Source organism: Nerophis lumbriciformis, linkage group LG01, assembly GCF_033978685.3.
Source record: "Nerophis lumbriciformis linkage group LG01, RoL_Nlum_v2.1, whole genome shotgun sequence".
NCBI lineage: Eukaryota > Metazoa > Chordata > Actinopteri > Syngnathiformes > Syngnathidae > Nerophis > Nerophis lumbriciformis.
Genome location: NC_084548.2, coordinates 59,604,173 through 59,626,243, shown reverse-complemented (window position 1 = coordinate 59,626,243; position 22,071 = coordinate 59,604,173). Strand labels below are relative to the sequence as shown.

The following is a 22,071-nucleotide window of genomic DNA, read 5'->3' as shown; positions in this document are numbered from 1 at the left end:
ATTTTCAGTGTCCCCAAGATTTATCAGGCTCTTCAGAGTCCCACCCACAGGTCCCAGTATCCTCCGTTTTGCCGTCAGAGTCAGTATTTCTATATTATACCTTTTCCAAACCCGCTTTGATACGGAGCAAACATACCCCTTTTTTCTAATATGTACAAAAGTATCTCATTGACCATACGCTCCAGAATCTTACAAATGTTTGACATCAGGGCTATGGGTCTATAACTTACTGGCTTACTGGCATCTTTTCCTGGTTTGTACAGGAACTATAACTATAACTAACTTCTTCTCAGCTCCTGGGAAAAGATCCTCTATCCCATACCTTATTAATTAGATACAAAAGCTTTTTGAGGCACCCATTGCTCAAATGTTTCATCATGCTATATGTTACTTCATCAATTCCTGGGGCAGTTTGTTTTGTCTTGTTCAATGAATATTTAAATGTCTCTTGTGTAAAAGAAGCATTCATGGGCCCATCAAAAGCAGATTTTATAACAAAATGCTCGGCTATTTTCCAATTTAGTTTTCCTTAGGCTTTGTCTTTCTGGCTCAGTCAAATTCTCAGAACTGTGAACCTTAGCAAAAGTCTCAGTCAATAATTCAGCCTTCTCTGTATCATTCACTGCGCAGTCACTCTTCCATCACTGAGAACAGGAAGGGCCAGATTTCTTCTATCCCCACCCATCTTCCTAACCACACCCCATACTTGTGTAATACTAATTTTGCTCCCAATAGAATCACAATATCCTTTCCAATATTCCCTTTTAGATAATCTTATCGTTCTCCTGACCACATCTTGAGCTTGCTTACTGAATCAAATGCTGAAAATAATGTGTCCTTTTAACCAATTTAAATGCATTGTTCCTACTTTTAATAGCTACCTTGTAGGCCTTATTCCACCATGGTACAATATTCTTGATTTTACTTCCCTTACTCATCGGGATAGTTTCTGCAACTCACTAGATCAGGGGTGTCAAACTCAAATACAGAGTGGGCCAAAATTTAAAACTGAACAAAGCCGCGGGCCAAGGTTGAACAAATTAACCTTTTAATAGGGACCCAAACAAGTTTTGCATTGAATATTGAACAAACAAGGCTTATATAACTTTATATTGACATGCAAAATCGAGTTTCAAATAATAATAATAATTAAAAAATATCAATGGCATACCAAATACAATTTAAATAAAAATGTAATGCCTCTTTTCTATTTGCAGCCTTCTGAGGTAAATATCAACATTAACTTTTTCCACAGGCTAATAAATTTGATAATAAAATAACAATGAATAAACCAACCATTCAGGACCACCCCAGATACCTGGCATCTTTTCTTGGATGCTAGTTCATTAATGTCGGGGCTCAGGCTTTGAACTGAGGCAACCTTCATTATCGAACAAAGGTGTTCATCAGTCATTATACAGTCTTGGGGGCGTGCCTTAAAGGCACTGCCTTTAACGTCCTCTACGAGCTGTCGTCACGTCCGCTTTTCATCCATTGTAACAATGTGCCGGCCCAGTCACAAGATATGTGCGGCTTCTGTACGCACACACACGTGAATGCAACGCACACATGATCAACAGCGATACACGTTACACTGAGGGTGGCCGTATAAACAACTTTAACACTGTTAGAAATATAAGCCACACTGTGAATCCACACCAAACAAGAATGACAAACACATTTTGGGAGAACATCCGCACCGTAACACAACATAAACACAACAGAACAAATACCCAGAACCCTTTGCAGTACTAACTCTTCCGGGACGCTACAAAATACACCCCCGCTACCACCAAACTCCGCCCTCCCACCCCCACACACACACACACACACACACACACCTTGTAGCGTCCCGGAAGAGTTAGTGCTGCAAAGGATTCTGGGTATTTGTTCTGTTGTGTTCATGTTGTGTTACGGTGCGGATGTTCTCCCGAAATGTGTTTCTCATTCTTGTTTGGTGTGGGTTCACCTATCCCTTCCTTACAGGCGTATATTTCTAACAGTGTTAAAGTTGTTTATACGGCCACCCTCAGTGCAACCTGTATTGCTGTTGATCAAGTATGCATTGCATTCACTTGTGTGTGCGTGCAGAAGCCGCACGTATTATGTGACTGGGCCAGCACTCGGACTGGATGAAAAGCGGACGTGACGATTTTCGGGAGGGGCACTGAAATTTGGGAGATTCCCGGGAGGGTTGGCAAGTATGAGAATTAGCGGTGAATGCGGTGTTACTGTGGCACCGCCACTGTATGTAATCGGCGGGCCAGCTCTAGTGTTAATTTGATATCGCCTCAAGGGCCAAGTGAAATTACATGGCGGGCCAAATTTGGCCCGCGGGCCAGAGTTTGACACCCATGCACTAGATAATCACTATTGTGACTTCATTGTCAACATCAATTCCTTCAAATTACTTTTTACTAACTTCTGCAAACTTTCCTCAGTTTGCTTTTCCAAATACCCATCTTCCTCTCCCACTTTCCTCAATTTCAGGCACAATGATATTTAACTTACACAAAACTGGATAATGGTCACTTCCAATGGTCTTCTCTTTTTCCACTGACCAATCGCAGCTTGCTGCAATACTACTGGACACCAAAGTAAGATCAAGCACTGACTCTTTACCTGAATTAACATTAATCCTTGTAGGACTACCATCATTTAAACAAACAAGACACTTTTCATTCATCAACTCCTCAATCATAATTCTATAGCATCTATTCGATCACTCCCCCATACCCCACTATGACTATTAAAGTCCCCACACCATAATACAGCTCCATCTCGCCCCACTGTTTCCTCTAGTTTGTTTATCGCCAACATTTTACAAGGATTATAGTAATTTATAATGACAAACGCTCTCTTACCTACCCATATTTTAGCTACAATATACTCCTGCTCCTTCCCCACACCTTTACACAGTACAAAGTATCTTGTTTTATAAACGTCACACATCCTCCACCAGTTCCCTGTACCCTATCACATCTAACACATACATATCCTTTAATAACAAAGTCAAGAGACGGCTTCAATCATGATTCCCGAATACATATAATGTCAGCTTTTTCCACTCTACTATCAATAAACTGTTTGAATTCTTGACCATTTGCAATCAGACTCCTAGCATTCCAATGAAGAACGACTATTATTAATATTTAGTAGCTCGCAACACATCATTGATCTCCTCCCATCTTAAGCCTATCATATACAAGTGGTGCTCTGCTGCCCCTACCACAACTTGGATTATTTCAGTTTCGGACTTCATCTCATGTGTTGCATTCATGACACCAGCAATAACACTTCTGGGGGGGATTTCCTTTGTCTCAAACTCAACCATTACAGTTTCTGTTTCCAATTTCTCAGCTCCTCTCATCACTCTACGTGCAGTTTTAACCGTTTTATTCTAATCTGTTCCAGAAGTTCCTTCATGTTGACCTTTACAGGGATCCCAGGTACTATGCCTCTGCATACATTTTGCCTTCTCTCACCAACTTTCACCACTTTGTCCACCTTAACTTTTTACACGTGTCAACACTTTAGCCTTTTCCACTTGCTGCACAGAATCACAACCCAAAGGCAAATTTCCATCAGTCAGAACTTTCACAAATTGAACCTCCCCAATGTTATCCCTTATAGTCCAAGCCAGTCTCAGGGGATCTACCTTTTTCACCCCTAATTCTCCATCATCCTCACCTCACTATGAATTGATTAACGTGGACAAGTTGAAAAACGTATTCGGGTGTTACCATTTAGTGGTCAATTGTACGGAATATGTCCTGTACTGTGCAATCTATTAATAAAAGTTCCAACCAATCAATCAATCAATCAGTTGTACCATTGCAACTGCTACCACCACTATTTTCCTTCTTGCGCTTACTCGTTTTCTTAATTATTTACCATTTCATTGTCTCCTCCGTTGCCATAAATAGTAGACACTGACCCCACCATTGAAAGTATTGTTCGGAAAATCCATCTTTATACTGTAGCAGGTTTGAGAAGCAGACTTTTTCCAAGTGGTTTGTGTCGTGATATGCAGCTCAACTGACTGTAATACATCATGTGACCAGCAGATGGTGATGGATAATGATTGTCAGCTCTGGTAATGTCCACAGCAATGGAAGGGAAGTGTTATTTGCGCATGCGCGGATGATTGTGTCGTCCAGTACCAATCGTATCGTAAAACGCAACATAGCAGTGTGGTCTCTAAGTCTGCATTAATTATTTTGTACTTATTCGTCAGTCGTATGAAAACCCAAACTTTATTAGTTCTTCGTGTCAGGATTAACTCGTCTCAGTGAACTTTGAAGCGTCTCTTCTCAGTCTGAGCTTGCTGGCTAGCTTAGCTTACTAGTTAGCTTAGCTTGTTAGCTGCTAACAAAGAGACGCGGAAGTGATCAAGACATCGCCAAGAAGAGATCAAGTGTGAGTATAAAGTGTTCGGATTGTGTGAACATGTGTAAAATAGCAATGCTGAGATTGTTGCTGAATCAGAGACAAACTGGTTGTTGAAGAAATATTTTAGTGTTAAAAAGAAAGATAGCAGAGTACGAGAAGGAACTTTCTCCAGCAAAACGTTATAATCGATTATTAACATGAAAGAACACTTGGAATAAGTTAAGTGAGTGGAGATGTTAAATAACGCACATTGCAACATGGCTCGGGTGAGTTTACATGGAAGCCATCTTTATTGTTGTACGCGTGCACTTGCGATACTGCGCAACATTTTTGCGCATGCTACGGAAACACTGCAGAGACAGAATAGACGGTCACCGCTCTATGCATGCAGTCAGAACATTACATTACAGAGGAGCATTGTAAAGAAGTGAAAGGTTCAATTTTAGGACTAGATGGAACAATCCCATGATACAAAATAACCTGAGTAGAGTGGTAACAGTAGGCTACCTCCTTCGGAGCTGCTTCAAAGTGGTTATGGTGTTGGACCTAGTTGGGTGGGATTGCACGATGGTGGACAGAGGAGGAGGGGGGATGGTTGACAGCTTCATCGGGGTCATCAGGTGGGCACCCTCCTTCACCAGGTGAGCCCCCCTCTGCTTTTAACCATTATGTGATGTAGGTTGCTAGGACATCAATCAATGTCAATGTTTATTTATATAGTCCCAAATCACAAGTGTCTCAAAGGGCTGCACAAGCCACAACGACATCCTCGGTACAGAGCCCACATAAGGGCAAGGAAAAACTCACCCCAGTGGGACGTCGATGTGAATGACTATGAGAAACCTTGGAGAGGACCGCATATGTGGGTAACCCTCCCCCCCCTCCCCTCTAGGGGAGACCGAATGCAATGGATGTCGAGTGGGTCTGACATACTATTGTGAGAGTCCAGTCCATAGTGGATCCAACATAATAGTAAGAGTCCAGTCCATAGTGGGGCCAGCAGGACACCATCCCGAGCGGAGACGAGTCAGCAGCGCAGAGATGTTCCCAACCGATGCACAGGCGAGCGGTCCACCCCGGGTCCCGACTCTGGACAGCCAGCACTTCATCCATGGCCACCGGACCTGTGTCCCCCCCCTCCACAAGGGAGAGGGGAACAGAGGAGAAAAGAAAAGAAACGGCAGATCAACTTGTCTAAAAGGGGGGTCTATTTAAAGGCTAGAGTATACAAATGAGTTTTAAGATGGGACTTAAATGCTTCTACTGAGGTAGCATCTCTAATTGTTACCGGGAGGGCATTCCAGAGTACTGGAGCCCGAATAGAAAACGCTCTATAGCCCGCAGACTTTTTTTGGGCTCTGGGAATCACTAATAAGCCGGAGTTCTTTGAACGCAGATTTCTTGCCGGGACATATGGTACAATACAATCGGCAAGATAGGCTGGAGCTAGACCGTGTAGTATTTTATACGTAAGTAGTAAAACCTTAAAGTCACATCTTAAGTGCACAGAAAGCCAGTGCAGGTGAGCCAGTATAGGCGTAATATGATCAAACTTTCTTGTTCTTGTCAAAAGTCTAGCAGCCGCATTTTGTACCAATTGTAATCTTTTAATGCTAGACAGAGGGAGACCCGAAAATAATATGTTACAGTAGTCGAGACGAGACATAACGAACGCATGAATAATGTTCTCAGCGTCGCTAGTGGATAAAATAGAACACATTTTAGCGATATTACGGAGATGAAAGAAGGCCGTTTTAGTAACACTCTTAATGTGTGACTCAAACGAGAGAGTTGGGTCGAAGATAATACACAGATTCTTTACCGAGTCGCCTTGCGTAATCATAAGTGGAGCGTAAGATGAAGCTGATGTGAACTGCCTCCATGCCCAGTAGCTCCCTCCATGAGACCTTTCTCCTCTCAACTCCTTCCCAGCTCATCCACTGTCCTTGCTTGACTTGTGAGACAGCCTTTGCACATCTAGTTGCCTGCTTGTGCCGACGTACCTCCTCTACAACCAGCCGACGTCGCTGAGCTGGAGCAGCCGTATGTCACAACGGTCTGCTCTCTCCAAGGCCAAGGCCTCCTCTCCCCCACTGCACAAGGCCAATGATGTCTCTGTGCCTAAGATCTTCCTTTGTTTGCAGAGTAGCTGCCGCTGCAGTCCCTTTCCTTCCGGTCAACAAGGTGAAAGCTGTTTGGGCAACACATGGGTCACGAGACTGTTAGCGCCATTTCCAGCCTTACCTTTGCACACTTAAACTCCCCTACTAGGCTTGAAACAGGAAGCTCCAGAACACCTCTTCCATACAGTAAAATAGTTGGGTATGGAAATATATTTTTGTATTTATTGGCAAACAACAAATAACTTTAATAAGAACAACTGCATTATTTCCCACATGGCTGCAGGGCTTTACGTCATCAAATTTGCAAAATTATTATGGGACGTTTTCTTAATATCAATATATCCTTTCCTTGTAACATGATGTCTTTTTGGCGTCTCTGGGATTGATTGAAAACCAGGAAAGCCAACATTTCATTCGGTCTGTGTGAAAGTGTTTTATAAAGTTTAACAAATACGAACATTTATTTATTCATTACTCTTAAAGTAGCAGTAGAGTGGGAAAAACAAGTTGCCTTTATATTGAAGCTATTATCATATATATCTGATTTATGACACCCAAAGACTTTCAAAGTTTGCAAATAAATACATATTATCAAAAATAGTATCAATCTCACGGCGATTCCTTAGACTTAGACTTAAACTTCCTTTTTATTGTCATTAAAATTTGAACTTTACAGTACAGATAAGAACAACATTTCGTTGCATTAGCTCATGGTAGTGCAGGATAAAAAAAAGCAATAAGGTGCATATATAAATAAATAAATAAATAGGTTATTGTACAGATAAATAAATTGCACTTTTTCATATGCATCCACGTTTATAGATGTATGTTATATTGTCTTTTTTATTCCAGCAAGTTAATCCATTTTGGGGGGAGTTGAGGGGATAATTATGATGTGTTCAAGAGTCTTACGGCCTGAGGGAAGAAGCTGTTACAGAACCTGAAGGTTCTGCTTCGGAGGCTGCGGAACCTCTTTCTAGAGTCCAGCAGTGAATACAATCCTTGGTGGGGGTGGGAGGAGTCTTTGCAGATTTTCTGAGCCCTGGTCAGGCAGCGGCTTTTTGCGATCTCCTGGATAGGAGGAAGAGGAGTCCTGATGATCTTTTCCGCCGTCCTCACCACTCTCTGGAGAGACTTCCAGTCTGAGGCATTGCAGGCTCCAGTCCAGACAGAGATGCTGTTGGTCAGTAGGCTCTCTATAGTGCCTCTGTAGAATGTGGTGAGGGAGCTGTGCTCTTTTTATCCGACGCAAAAAGTGCATGCGCTGCTCAGCTCTTTTTACAAGAGCTCTGGTGTGTAGGGACCAGGTTATATTGTCAGTTATCTGCACCCCCAGGAACTTGGTGCTGCTTACCATCTCCACCGCTGTGCCGTTGAACAAGAGTGGAGCGTGGCTGGACTGGTGCTTCCTGAAGTCAACAATGATCTCCTTGGTCTTGTCGACATTCAGGACCAGGTTGTTGGTTCTGCACCAGTCAACCAGATGTTTCACCTCTTCCCTGTAGTCCATGTCGTTGTTGTCACGGATGAGGCCCACTACTGTCGTGTCGTCCGCATACTTCACGATGTGGATAGTAGTGGACCTGGCGCAGCAGTCATGGGTCGTCAACGTGAACAGCAGCGGACTCAGGACGCAGCCCTGGGGGGAGCCGGTGCTCAGGGAGATGGCACTGGAGGTGTTGTTGCCCACTCTCACAGACTGGAGTCTGTCTGTGAGGAAGTCAAGCAACCAGTTGCATAGGGGGATACTGAATCCAAGGAGGGCCAGTTTGCTCACCAAATGCTGCGAGATGATGGTGTTGAATGCTGAGCTGAAGTTCAGAAACAACATCCGCACGTGTGTGTCCTTTCCTTCCAGATGTTCTAAGCTCAGGTGGAGTGCAGAGGAGATGGCGTCCTCTGTGGAGCGGTTAGGGCGATAAGCAAACTGGTATGGGTCGAATGTGGGGGGAAGTCTGGAGACAATATATTCCTTTACCAGCCTCTCGAAGCACTTCATTATGATGGGGGTGAGTGCAACGGGGCGATAATCATTGAGGGAGGAGATTGTGGGTTTTTTAGGCACTGGAATGATTCTGGCCGTCTTAAAACATGATGGTACCACAGCCTGGGTCAGCGAGATGTTGAAGAAGTCTGTGAGAACCCCAGCCAGCTGGTCTGCACATCCCTTAAGCACCTTGCCAGGAATGTCATCAGGTCCCGCTGCTTTCTGGGGGTTCACTCTCAGGGTTTTCCGGACATCCGCTGTGTCCAAGTTGAGCGGCTGCTCATCAGGGCGAGGGATGGATTTTCTCGCCGGAGTGGTGTTAAGTGCCTCAAACCTTGCAAAGTAGTTGTTTAGGTCATTTAGGAAGCTGATACTGTTGTCACAGGGACGGGTGGCAGCTTTATAGTCTGTGATGACCTGTATGCCCTGCCACATTCGTCTAGTGTTTGTGGGGTTCTCGAAGAAGTCCTGCACGTTCTGACTGTGAGCACGCCTTGCAACCTTAATGGCACGGTTCAGGTTAGCTTTGGCTGTTTTTAATGCTACCATGTCGCCAGACTTAAAAGCCTTGTTCCGAGCCTTCAGCATTGCACGTACCTCACTGTTCATCCAGGGTTTCTCGTTGGCCCGTGTGGGGATGTTCTTGATCACACTGACATCCTCCATGCACTTCTGAATGTATGCGGACACAGACTCGGCATACGCCTCCACACATGTGTTGTGATTATCGGTGGCGGCTGCCTTGAACATGTCCCAGTCTGTGGTTTCGAAGCAGTCTTGTAATTCGGGATGATGTTTGATAAGAAATTATCGAGTTTGAGCCTATTATCGAATCCTCTTATCGAACCGATTCTCTTATCGAGTCCAGATAGGTTGTATATGGAAAAAAACACACAATATTTGGTTTAACAAATCACTTCACATTCTCTACTGCTCGCTACTATAGTAATACCATATCTGAGTTATTGTGCAGAAATGTGGGGAAACAACTACAAATGTGCGCTACATTCGTTAACCGTGTTACAAAAAAAATTCATTAGACTGATACGTAATGTTGGATATAGAGAACATACAAACACTTTATTTATTGAGTCACAAATATTAAAGTTCGATGATTTGGTAAAATTGCAAACAGCTAAAATTAAATGATGGAATGGATTAAGTAAAGAAGTTAAACATTGTACTGATATGATCCACTTTAAGAGGTTGTTCAAATGAATAGTGCTTACAAAGTACAAAGAAGAAGAATTATGAGAAATACTTTCAACCTTATTGAAAATAAGATATTCTTCATCTCAGTATATTAATAATGACAGAATTAATTAATTACATATTACAAAACTGTTGTATATACTAATTCACAGATATTTTATTATAAAAAGGTCAGTAAACGATGTATATATTTGTAAACGCTATAAAGTGGGAAAGAAGTAGGATTAAATAAGCTTTACTTCTTCCTACTCCTGCAAAGTGAAATTTTATGAAACTGTGATGTATTATACTGTAAGTGTGTTCATGTTCCATCCATCCATCCATCTTATTTCGCTTATTCAAGGTCGGGTCGCGGGGGCAGCAGCCTAAGCAGGGAAGCCCAGACTTCCCTCTCCCCAGCCACTTCGTCCAGCTTCTCCCGGGGTTCCCGAGGCGTTCCCAGGCCAGCCGGGAGAGATAGTCTTCCCAACGTGTCCTGGGTCTTCCCCGTGGCCTCCTACCGGTCGGACGTGCCCGAAACATCTCCCTCGGGAGGCGTTCGGGTGGCATCCTGACCAGATGCCCGAACCACCTCATCTGGCTCCTCTCGATGTGAAGGAGCAGCGGTTAAAGAAATAAACAAAGCACTAGTTTATTAGACAGACTTGCAAACTCTGTCGTGGTGTAGGCTACAAGATAACGTTAACGTTATCAGACATACAAAAAGGCTCACGTTAACGTTACCGTTAGCCACTGACTATGCTTAAGTAACGTTAGTCGAGCTAACATTACTGCAGTCCTGGTTCACATAAGAGGTAACGTTACTACAAGTGAGCAGATACGGAAATTAACTGGCAACAGTTAACGTTAGTTACTCACCGTCGTCACCGCCACTGTAGCTGGGACTTGGGCAGCTGGCAGAAGAAGAGGGGCGTTCTTCATCGTCTCTGCCGCTGCTTCAACACGTGTCGAAGACACAACACGCTTGTTGTGCTTCCCCCCCTTACACGAGAGAGAAGCCTGGCAATAATTGCATATTGCCGCTTTCTCATTGTTTTTGGTGAAATGAAGCCATGCCTTAGAGCGCTTTTTCCGGTCCATTTTTTTCCTGCTTTCCCCATCTCCGCCTAATGACTGAGCTACGTGACGTAATTTCTTGTGATGTCCCACGGGGCATTTCTTGTCGGGACGGGATTCGTTCCCAGGGATTCGAACAAAGAACCAACTCTTTTTCTTTACTTTAGTGGTCTCGATAATGGGTACCGGTTCTCAAAAAGAGATTTGAGTCCAAGGACTCGGGTCTTTTCTTATCGAACAACCAGGAAAACCGGTCTCGAGCATCATCCCTACTTGTAATGCTTCCATTGCTCCCCTGGCCAGGTCCTCAACTGCTTCACTGAAGCTTGCTTCCTGATCAGCAGGGTCTTTTATGCAGGAATTAGCATCACAGATAGATGGTCTGAGGAGCCGAGGTGGGGGCGTGTTGCAGCTTTAAACGCATGTTTAATATTGCTGAACACCATGCCCAATGTGCTTCCACCCCTGGTTGCAAAATTCACATATTGATGGAAATGAGGGAACACAGTTTTCATGTTAGCTTGATTACAATCCCCTGGCACGATGAAAACTCCCTCTTCCTTCTTCCTTCCTTCAAACTTCGAACTTCCCGAGCCATTTTGAGAGATAATGAGGAAGCCAGCCCCGTGATTGCGTGACGTCACGCTAGAAACCGCAGATCCCTTCCCCATCAACAACAAAGCGAATCAAGCAAGCTCTGTGAGAGCATACAACGATTACATTTGGAAAATCTATGATCCAGAACCTTTCATTTTGATCCCGAATACAAAGAGAGTAATACGTTTTAGAAGCCGAGTGCTAAACGGATGCAGCTTAACTTTAACTTTATTGTGACACGATAGCATCATGTAGCATTGCTAGGTGCTAAACATACAAACTAACCACATTAAACCACAATAAAACAAACACTTACTGTAATAATTTCACTCTTGCTGGGATGGCGACCCACGGGAGGCTCACATTAATGTTTAGAAGAAGATTCAATGTCCATTTTGCCTAAATTCAATTTCTGCAACTCAAAATTCTTTTCAATATCTTGTGTGGCCCCCACGTGCTTGTATGCATGCTTGACAACGTGGCGGCATGCTCCTAATGAGACGACAGATGATGTCTTGTGGGATGTCCTCCCAGATCTGTCTAAGGGCATCAGTGAGCTCCTGTAAAGTCTGAGGAGCAACCTGGCGGCGTCTGATGGACCGAAACATTATGTCTCAGAGGTGTTCTATCGGGTTTAGATCAGGTGATTGTGAGGGCCATTCAATTGTGTCAATTCCTTCATCCTCCAGATACTGTCTGCATACTCTTGCCACATGAGGCCGGGCATTGTCGTGGACCAGGAGGAACCCAGGACCTACTGCACCAGCGTAGGGTCTGACCATGGGTGCAAGAATTTCATCCCGATACCTAATGGCAGTCAGACTGCCGTTCTCTAGCCTGTAGAGGTCTGTTTGTCCCTCCATGGAAATGCCTCCCCAGACCATCACTGACCTACCACCGAACGAGTCATGCTGAATGATGTTGCAGGCAGCATATCGCTCTCCTTGGCTTCTCCAGACCCTTTCACGTCTATCACAGGTGCTCAGGGTAAAACTGCTCTTATCTGTGAAAAGCAGAGGTCGCCAGTGGCGGACTTGCAAATTCTGGTGTTCTATGGCAAGCTCAAGCTCCACGGTTCTGAGCAGTGAGCACAGGGCACACTACAGGACGTCGTGCCCTGAGGCCACCCTCGTGAAGTCTGTTTGACTGTTTGGGCAGAGACATTCACACCAGTAGCCTACTGGAGGTCATTTTGTAGGGCTCGGGAAGTGCTCAACCTGTTCCTCCTTGCACAAAGCAGCAGATATCGGTCCTGCTGATGGGATGAGGACCGTCTACGGCCCTGTCCAGCTCTCCTAGAGTAACTGCCTGTCTCCTGGAATCTCCTCCATGCTCTGGAGATTGTACTGGAGACACATCAAATCTTCTTGCAACAGCACGCATGGATGTGCCATACTGGAGGAGTAGGACAATCTGCGCAACTTCAGGAGGGTTAAGAAATCACCTCATGCTCCCAGTCGTGATAATGACTCTAGCTAAAGCCAACACTTGTGGAAAAACAGTTAAAAAATATCAAGAGGGAGGAACTTGAAATGGCCTCCACCTGCAAAACCAGTCCTGTTTTGGGGGCCATCTCGTTGTTGCCCCTCTAGTGCACCTGTTGTTAATTCCATCAACACCAATGCAGCTGAAACTGATTAACAACCCCCTCTGCCACGTACCTGACCAACACCTTATCAGAAAAGTGCAATTGAATTCATGCCATACCCTGATAAAAAACTGTTCCTTTAATTTTTTTGAGCAGTGCATATATATATATATATATATATATTTATATATATATATATATATATATATGTATGTGTGGGAAAAAAAATCACAAGACTACTTCATCTCTACAGGCCTGTTTCATGAGGGGGTTCCCTCAATCATCAGGAGAATCTCCTAATGATTGAGGGAACCCCCTCATGAAACAGGCCTGTAGAGATGAAGTAGTCTTGTGATTTTTTTTCCCACACATACATATATTGCGCTCTACTACGGTATCGAGCACTATTTTTTGGATAACCTTATTAAGACATATAAATATATATATATATATATATATATATATATATATATATATATATATACACACAGGTAAAAGCCAGTAAATTAGAATATTTTGAAAACTTGATTTATTTCAGTAATTGCATTCAAAAGGTGTAACTTGTACATTATATTTATTCATTGCACACAGACTGATGCATTCAAATGTTTATTTCATTTACCGGTAATTTTGATGATTTGAAGTGGCAACAAATGAAAATCCAAAATTCCGTGTGTCACAAAATTAGAATATTACTTAAGGCTAATACAAAAAAGGGATTTTTAGATATGTTGGCCAACTGAAAAGTATGAAAATGAAAAATATGAGCATGTACAATACTCAATACTTGGTTGGAGCTCCTTTTGCCTCAATTACTGCGTTAATGCGGCGTGGCATGGAGTCGATGAGTTTCTGGCACTGCTCAGGTGTTATGAGAGCCCAGGTTGCTCTGATAGTGGCCTTCAACTCTTCTGTGTTTTTGGGTCTGTCATTCTGCATCTTCCTTTTCACAATACCCTACAGATTTTCTATGGGGCTAAGGTCAGGGGAGTTGGCGGGCCAATTTAGAACAGAAATACCATGGTCCGTAAACCAGGCACGGGTAGATTTTGCGCTGTGTGCAGGCGCCAAGTCCTGTTGGAACTTGAAATCTCCATCTCCATAGAGCAGGTCAGCAGCAGGAAGCATGAAGTGCTCTAAAACTTGCTGGTAGACGGCTGCGTTGACCCTGGATCTCAGGAAACAGAGTGGACCGACACCAGCAGATGACATGGCACCCCAAACCATCACTGATGGTTGAAACTTTACACTAGACTTCAGGCAACGTGGATCCTGTGCCTCTCCTGTCTTCCTCCAGACTCTGGGACCTCGATTTCCAAAGGAAATGCAAAATTTGCATGGTTGGGTGATGGTTTGGGGTGCCATGTCATCTGCTGGTGTCGGTCCACTCTGTTTCCTGAGATCCAGGGTCAACGCAGCCGTCTACCAGCAAGTTTTAGAGCACTTCATGCTTCCTGCTGCTGACCTGCTCTATGGAGATGGAGATTTCAAGTTCCAACAGGACTTGGCGCCTGCACACAGCGCAAAATCTACCCGTGCCTGGTTTACGGACCATGGTATTTCTGTTCTAAATTGGCCCGCCAACTCCCCTGACCTTAGCCCCATAGAAAATCTGTGGGGTATTGTGAAAAGGAAGATGCAGAATGCCAGACCCAAAAACGCAGAAGAGTTGAAGGCCACTATCAGAGCAACCTGGGCTCTCATAACACCTGAGCAGTGCCAGAAACTCATCGACTCCATGCCACGCCGCATTAACGCAGTAATTGAGGCAAAAGGAGCTCCAACCAAGTATTGAGTATTGTACATGCTCATATTTTTCATTTTCATACTTTTCAGTTGGCCAACATTTCTAAAAATCCCTTTTTTGTATTAGCCTTAAGTAATATTCTAATTTTGTGACACACGGAATTTTGGATTTTCATTTGTTGCCACTTCAAATCATCAAAATTAAATGAAATAAACATTTGAATGCATCAGTCTGTGTGCAATGAATAAATATAATGTACAAGTTACACCTTTTGAATGCAATTACTGAAATAAATCAAGTTTTCAAAATATTCTAATTTACTGGCTTTTACCTGTGTGTATATATATATATATATGCATGTATGTAAAACAATGATATATGTAAAGCAATGATATATATATATATATATATATATATATAAATATATATATATATATATATATATATATATATATATAAATACAGTATATATATATATATAGGCCTTATCGCCCATTCCTAGTGAAAATTCCCCTCGTCCAGAATGTTTTTTCTTTTCTTGTGAACAATGCTATAAAGAGTGTTGTTTGTCTGCCACTGAGATTTCAAGACAGTCAAGCAATAAGTTATTTTTCAGAAGTACATGTAAACATGCTGAGTACATTGTTTGACTGAGCAGAGATGGATGTTTCTAAAGTTTGTCTTGTTGTGTCCTGCAGACGTCTGTGAAGGACATCTTCTCCCTGAGCAACAGTAGTGGAGCTTCAGGATGGTGAAGGAAGAGCCACAGCCCATTCACATTAAACAGGAAGAAGAGGCGCCACAGACACTGCACATTAAAAATGAGGAGGACCCACTCACCCCCCATTTCAAAGAGGAAGAGGAGGCGCCAGAGACCCCCCACATTAAGGAGGAAGAAGAGGAACAAAGCATCTGTCAGGAGGGAGAGCATCTTGAATGTTTGGAGGAGTTCCCAGTGATTGGTGTGATTGTGAAGAGTGAAGATGATGAGATCAAAGGTGAAAGTGAGGAGAAGAGAGAGGCGGAGCCTCCAAGCAGCAGCTCAACTCAACACATGACAACAGAGGCTGATGGAGACCACTGTGGAGGATCACAAGCAGACAAGATCTTAGCTCCACTATCAGATAGTGACGACACAACGTCTCACTCTCCTGACACTGATGATGAAGACTCTAAAGATGATAAGACATGTCACACTGACAACACACACTTGACATGTTCTTACTGTGACAAAACTTTTAATCACCATTGTCATCTGAAAGTACACATGAGAACACACACTGGAGAAAAACCTTTTTCCTGCTCAGAATGTGGTAAAGGTTTTGTACAAAGTGGTGATTTGAAAGTACACATGAGAATACACACGGGAGAAAAACCCTTTTCCTGTTCAATCTGCGGTAAATATTTTGCCCGAAGGCAACATTTGCAAATACACATGGTAATACACACTGGAGAAAAATCATTTTCATGTTCATTGTGTGGTAAATGTTTTATACAAAGTAGTGAGTTGAAAGTACACATGAGAACACACACTGGTGAAAAACCATTCATGTGCTCAATTTGTAGTAAAAGATTCACACAGAAGGCAAATTTGATCATGCACACAAGAATACACACTGGTGAAAAACCTTATACATGTTCAATATGTGATAAAGGTTTTGCACAAAATCAATCTTTGAAAGCACACACGAGAACCCACACTGAAGACAAAACATTCATGTGCTCAATTTGTAGTAAAAGATTCACCCAGAAGGCATATTTATTAAGACACACAAGAATACACACTGGTTAAAAACCTTTTATGTGTTCAGTATGGGGTAAAGGTTTTACACAAAGTCACTGTTTTAACGCACACATGAGAATATACACAGGTGAGAATGTGTAGAGTTGCAGTGTGTGTGGTGAAAGATTCTCTTCCAATTACCAGTGTAAGAAACACTGGTGAGAACAGCAGCGGCAAATGAAGCTGCAGGATTTGAAATAAGCTGTCAAGTCTTAAACTTTCTAACAAAATTAGCACATATAACATATGTGACATCATTGTTGTGTGTGTAACACAATCTTTCTAAGACGATTCATTCATAAACTAGATACTTTAGATTGGTGCGTTTATTTCAGTCAAGTACAATAATATACAACATTGTGTACTTTTATTTAAATATGAACATAATTTGACTGAAAAGCTGAGAATAAACATTACGAAACATGTTGTGTAGATATTCATAATTAACTTTTATATGTACCGTATTTTTCGGAATATTAAGTCACAGTTTTTTTCATAGTTTGGGGGGGTGCGACTTTAACTCAGGAGCGACTTATGTGTGAAATTATTAACACATTACCGTAAAATATATTATTTAGCTCATTCACGTAAGAGACTAGACGTATAAGATTTCATGGGATTTAGCGATTAGGAGTGACAGATTGTTTGGTAAACGTATAGCATGTTCTATATGTTATAGTTATTTGAATGACTCTTACCATAATATGGTACATTTACATACCAGACACGTTCTCAGTTGGTTATTTATTCCTCATATAAGGTACACGTATTCAGCCTGTTGTTCACTATTCTTTATTTATTTTTAAATTGCCTTTCAAATGTCTATTCTTGGTGTTGGGTTTTATCAAATAAATGTCCCCCAAAAATGCGACTTATACTCCAGTGTGACTTATATATGTTTTTTTCCTTCTTTATTATGCATTTTAGGCTGGTGCGACTTATACTCCGGAGCGACTTATAGTCTGAAAAATACGGTATTCATAATACTTTTGTATGTTGTTTTTTTTAATATAATGAAGCTTTACATATTCGTATTTCTAATTGTAAATGATTCCATAGATGAACTCATTTATATGATATACATATTTTTTTTACATTTGTTCATACTTTTGCTTTTGAGTACACATAAATCGATCTTAGTTCATATTTACTGGTTCACATCTGAAACATCTTCTGGACCACTTCTGGAAGCATATTATTATTTACTTTATACATCATTTGAGCAGTTGTGTTTTATACAAGATCATTTACTTTTAAAATGTGTGACATTATGAATCATTTTTTGGGTCTTAATAATCCATTCTATTAATGATCTTTATATCCCAACAGGGACAAGCGGTAGAAAATGGATGGATGGACTTTCTCTTGTAATATGAATATTGTTTTGTGATTATTTTATATGTATTTCCCCAGACGTTTATGCAATGAACAATGTATGCTTCCAACAAAATTTGGGAACACTAAATCTAGTTAATATTTGTGAGTTTGTATTTTATTGTATTTAGTATTGCATTATATGTAGTTTTCCAGCTTAATTTTTCATCTATTACTCCAAAAATGTATTTCAATATCCATCATTATGTGTTGTACATTTCTACAAAATCCAAAAATGATATATTTAGTTTTATTTAAGTTTATTGACAGTTTGTTGATGTCCAGCCATCTTTTTATGGTCAAGTTATTTCTGGATAAAATAAGATGGGAGTTAAATCAAGCAGTAATGAAGATGAAGAATGGAAGGTTATTATATACATAATTATATATAATTACACTCACCAGTGACAATTAAGGACACTTGCATCCAGTTCATTGAGCAAAAAAAGAGTAAAGTGAAATATGGTAAACAATAGAATGATATTAATATCAGCAGTCAATATTCAAACATTGTGAAGCTGAACTATCTTGATGGAAGAAAGATGAAAGTACATGTACCAGGAGCAGCAGCAGCATTAAGAGGAAACATTTCAAATGTACTTCTAGTGAAAAAAGAGTAACGGTGTGGAAATAAAAGACTTCAGACTAACAGAGGAGTGAAAAATAACATTTATTAAATTATTTTATGTGTTTGATGAAACAATGGCTGCTGAGCTGTGAATGTGATGTATGAATTAATAAGTGAGGGAATATATCCCACAACCACTACGCTGCTTTCTCTCTAATGACTTTCATGATAAATCTGGCAACTTTTAAACTCCTTTTTACCCCAAAAGTGACTAGCGACATATGTAGCCACTTTTTGGGGATGTTTTGGAGACACGAAAGAACACATCAAGTTGCAGTTTATGTTGTTAATGAGCAGTGGGGTCTGCCATGAGCCCCTCCTCACAGGCGGTCAGGTTGACAGTAGCCTCACGCAGCAGTCCCAGCTGCAGTCATAGCAGAGAGGAGAGCCTCATTAGTTGAACATGGTTCATGTTAATAAGCCAGTCAATAGATTATGTTCGCTCGTCAAAGTCACAACCCTCCAATCTTTTGAGCAATGAGATATTCTAACATTTAACAATGCAGAACAACATTTTTAAATTTAAAGGAAAACATCAGTCAATCAAAGTTGACTTATAAAGCCCTTAATCACAAATGTCTCAAAGGGCTGCACAAACCACAACGAAAATCCTCAGCTCAGATCCCACATCAGGTCAAGAAAAAACTCAACCCAATGGGAACAAGGAGAAATCTTGGAAGGGACCCCCATGGATACAGTTAATAATGTGAGAGTCTAGTTCATAGTGAGGCCAGCAGGGGATAATCTTGTATGTAGACAAGTCAGCAGTGCAGAGACGTCACCAACTAATGTACAGAGCAGTGGTCCATCCCTGGTCCCGACTTGGCGCCTCCTCGGTGGGGATGATCTGTGGCCACCTGATAATCGCTCCATGCAGGAGAGGGGGCAGAGCAAAAAAGAGAGACGGCAGATCAACTCGTCTAAAAAGGGGCTTATTTAAAGGCAAGAGTGTATAAATGACTTTTAAGATCAGGGGTCTCAAACTCAATTTACCTGGGGGCCACTGGATGCAGAAACTGGGTGAGGCTGGGCCGCAAGAAAAGATTTCTTAAAAAAAATCTAACATGCAATTTTTCATGAATTCACCTTCTTTGAATGGCTTTCCCGCCCCTAGCAACCATCTCACTCACCATGTAGCGAGCTTTGACTGCTGCATCGCTCTTTTCGCTTGCTTTCTTTACGAAATCTTGTTGCCTCAGTAGACTGGTTTTAAAATTTGCAACCCGGTTCACTCTCTCATCTCCCTGGTATTTTGCATACTCCTCAGCATGTCTAGTTGTATAATGACGTTTCAAATTGTATTCCTTGTGCACCGCAACTTTCTCTGTATCAACTACAGAAAAGAGCTATAAGGATTATTAATAAAGTAGATTACTTAGAAGCAGAGGTGTGGACTCGAGTCACATGACTTGGACTCGAGTCAGACTCGAGTCATGAATTTGATGACTTTAGACTCGACTTGACAAAATGTAAAGAGACTTGCAACTCGACTTAGACTTTAACATCAATGACTTGTGACTTCACTTGGACTTGAGCCTTTTGACTTGACATGACTTGACATGACTTGCTACTTTCCCCAAAATCCAAAGCTTAAAAAGTTATTTGGGAGCGCTCCGTAATTTTCATTTTCTTCGTCTGTCTATCAGCGTGTTGTTCCTGTCAGCGTGTGTGCTGTCAGTACAACAGCCAATCAAATTAGATCTACGTTGTTTTCATCACGCAGCATTCATCCAATCAAATTGCAGGACAACCAATGAACAAGAGTTGTCCAACAACGTGCCAGTGATAAACAATTATGTTAAAGTTGGTTTCGTTCGGGTATAAAAACTACGACTTGGTCAACAAAAAACGAATTGCCGTATGCAAATCACGCAGTTCGAATATTACAGACGGAGACGCAACAACTTCCAACTTCGTTCGACATTTGAAGTTGCACAAAGAAGGGTAAGTTTTGAATGTAAGATAACGTTTATTGGCTAAGTAACGTGACTTTTATTTGCTGCGTAGTTAAATCAGTGAGGCTGCAAACTCACTGCTAACGTTATAACCATAGACATCTTATAAGTAGACGCAGCATAGAGCGCTACTGCCTACTGGCGCAGACGAGGCGCGGGGCCGCCATCTTGGAGTGGTGATCCGCTCCACTCAGTGCACTTCATTTGGCAGGAGCAATGAACTGTCAGCGCATTTAATTCATCTTACCTCACTGAATACCACTGATTTTCACACGCCTTTTTGTCATACGTGTAGCTATGATAACAGACACATGTTTTATTATTCATAGTTTGCTTAACAGTAATATAATATTCTTATACGCTATAAGTGACCAGACGTCCGAGATCAAAACTGGGAATATAATCCCAGAGAAGGGGGAAAAAAACGGTAAACTATTTTTAAGTTGAAGAAACAATATGATTAGGTTATATATACATGCGTGTATCCTACAATGTATGAATACATTAGATATCTATATATCTTAGGGACCTATAGACTGTATCTCTGTTGTTTCAGCAGCAGAGAGTTTATTCTGTCTTGACACTTTGTATTGATATTTTCTATTACATTCTTCCCTTAAATGATAATGTTTGCAGTGATTGTTTTATATGTATTATTTTATGTAAGTCGCTTTGGATAAAAGCGTCTGCCAAATACTTAAACATATATAAACACCTGAAAGTCTTCAAATCAGCTAAAACCACCAATCTGTTTCACTGGATTCAGAATAAAACCAAATTCTGTTTAACCCAACAATGTTAGTATTTGAATATTGTTACTTGAAGACTTATTCCTGGTTACAATTATACTGTTAAGAAAGTATTGTCTTGTACTTTGCCTAAAATGAGAATGCATCATAATCAGTGGCGGCTGGTGAATTTTGTTCTTGGTGGGGCTGAAAGTTTGTAAAGCAAACCCCTGTAGGGGGGTCATCCTCCTCCAGAAGATTTCTTTGTGATTTTCACATACAAATATTGAAGATCTTTGATCCTTCTCAACTCTGTGGTAATATTATTTTCATAAAATACAACCAATAGTACGTTAATGTTAAATCTTACTTGTGAAAAGTAATCCCCCGATTCCTATTTTCAACAGTCCGCTCATTTGAGCAGGAAAACGCTGAACACCATCTTTGTTTTCTACCTGTCAACTGTCAATTTAGGCTGCTCGCCGGCTCCTCATCACCACTTCAAGATGGCGGCCAAATTGCTCACGTCACAGCAACCAATGCTGCGTCTACTTATAAGATGTCTATGGTTATAACGTCATTGCAAACACGGCAATATGTTGCGTCCACTGCAGTTTGCTACCTTATTCATACTTTTTGTCAAGTGATTTTTTTTTAAGCAGGGTTGCATGAGGTACCTACACATAACGTTACGTTAGTCAATGTATCACACACAGTAACGTAACGTTAGTCAATGTATCACACACAGTAACGTAACGTTAGTCAATGTATCACACACAGTAACATTACGTTGGTCAATGTATCACACACAGTAACATTACGTTAGTCAATGTATCACACACAGTAACATTACGTTAGTCAATGTATCACACACAGTAAGGTAACGTTAGACGGCGGTCAG

At 41.5% G+C, this 22,071-nt stretch overlaps 1 protein-coding gene across 1 annotated transcript; it reads left to right on the top strand.

Annotated features, from left to right (window-relative positions):
* Nucleotides 1-4,128: 4,128 nt before the first annotated feature.
* Nucleotides 4,129-17,943, top strand: LOC133570469 (uncharacterized). The gene is made up of 2 exons (XM_061923160.2): nucleotides 4,129-4,419; nucleotides 15,401-17,943. Exon 2 carries the CDS (start codon nucleotides 15,451-15,453, stop codon nucleotides 16,492-16,494), a length of 1,044 nt encoding a protein of 347 aa, XP_061779144.2. The 5' UTR covers nucleotides 4,129-4,419; nucleotides 15,401-15,450; the 3' UTR covers nucleotides 16,495-17,943.
* The last annotated feature ends 4,128 nt before the right edge of the window (nucleotides 17,944-22,071 follow it).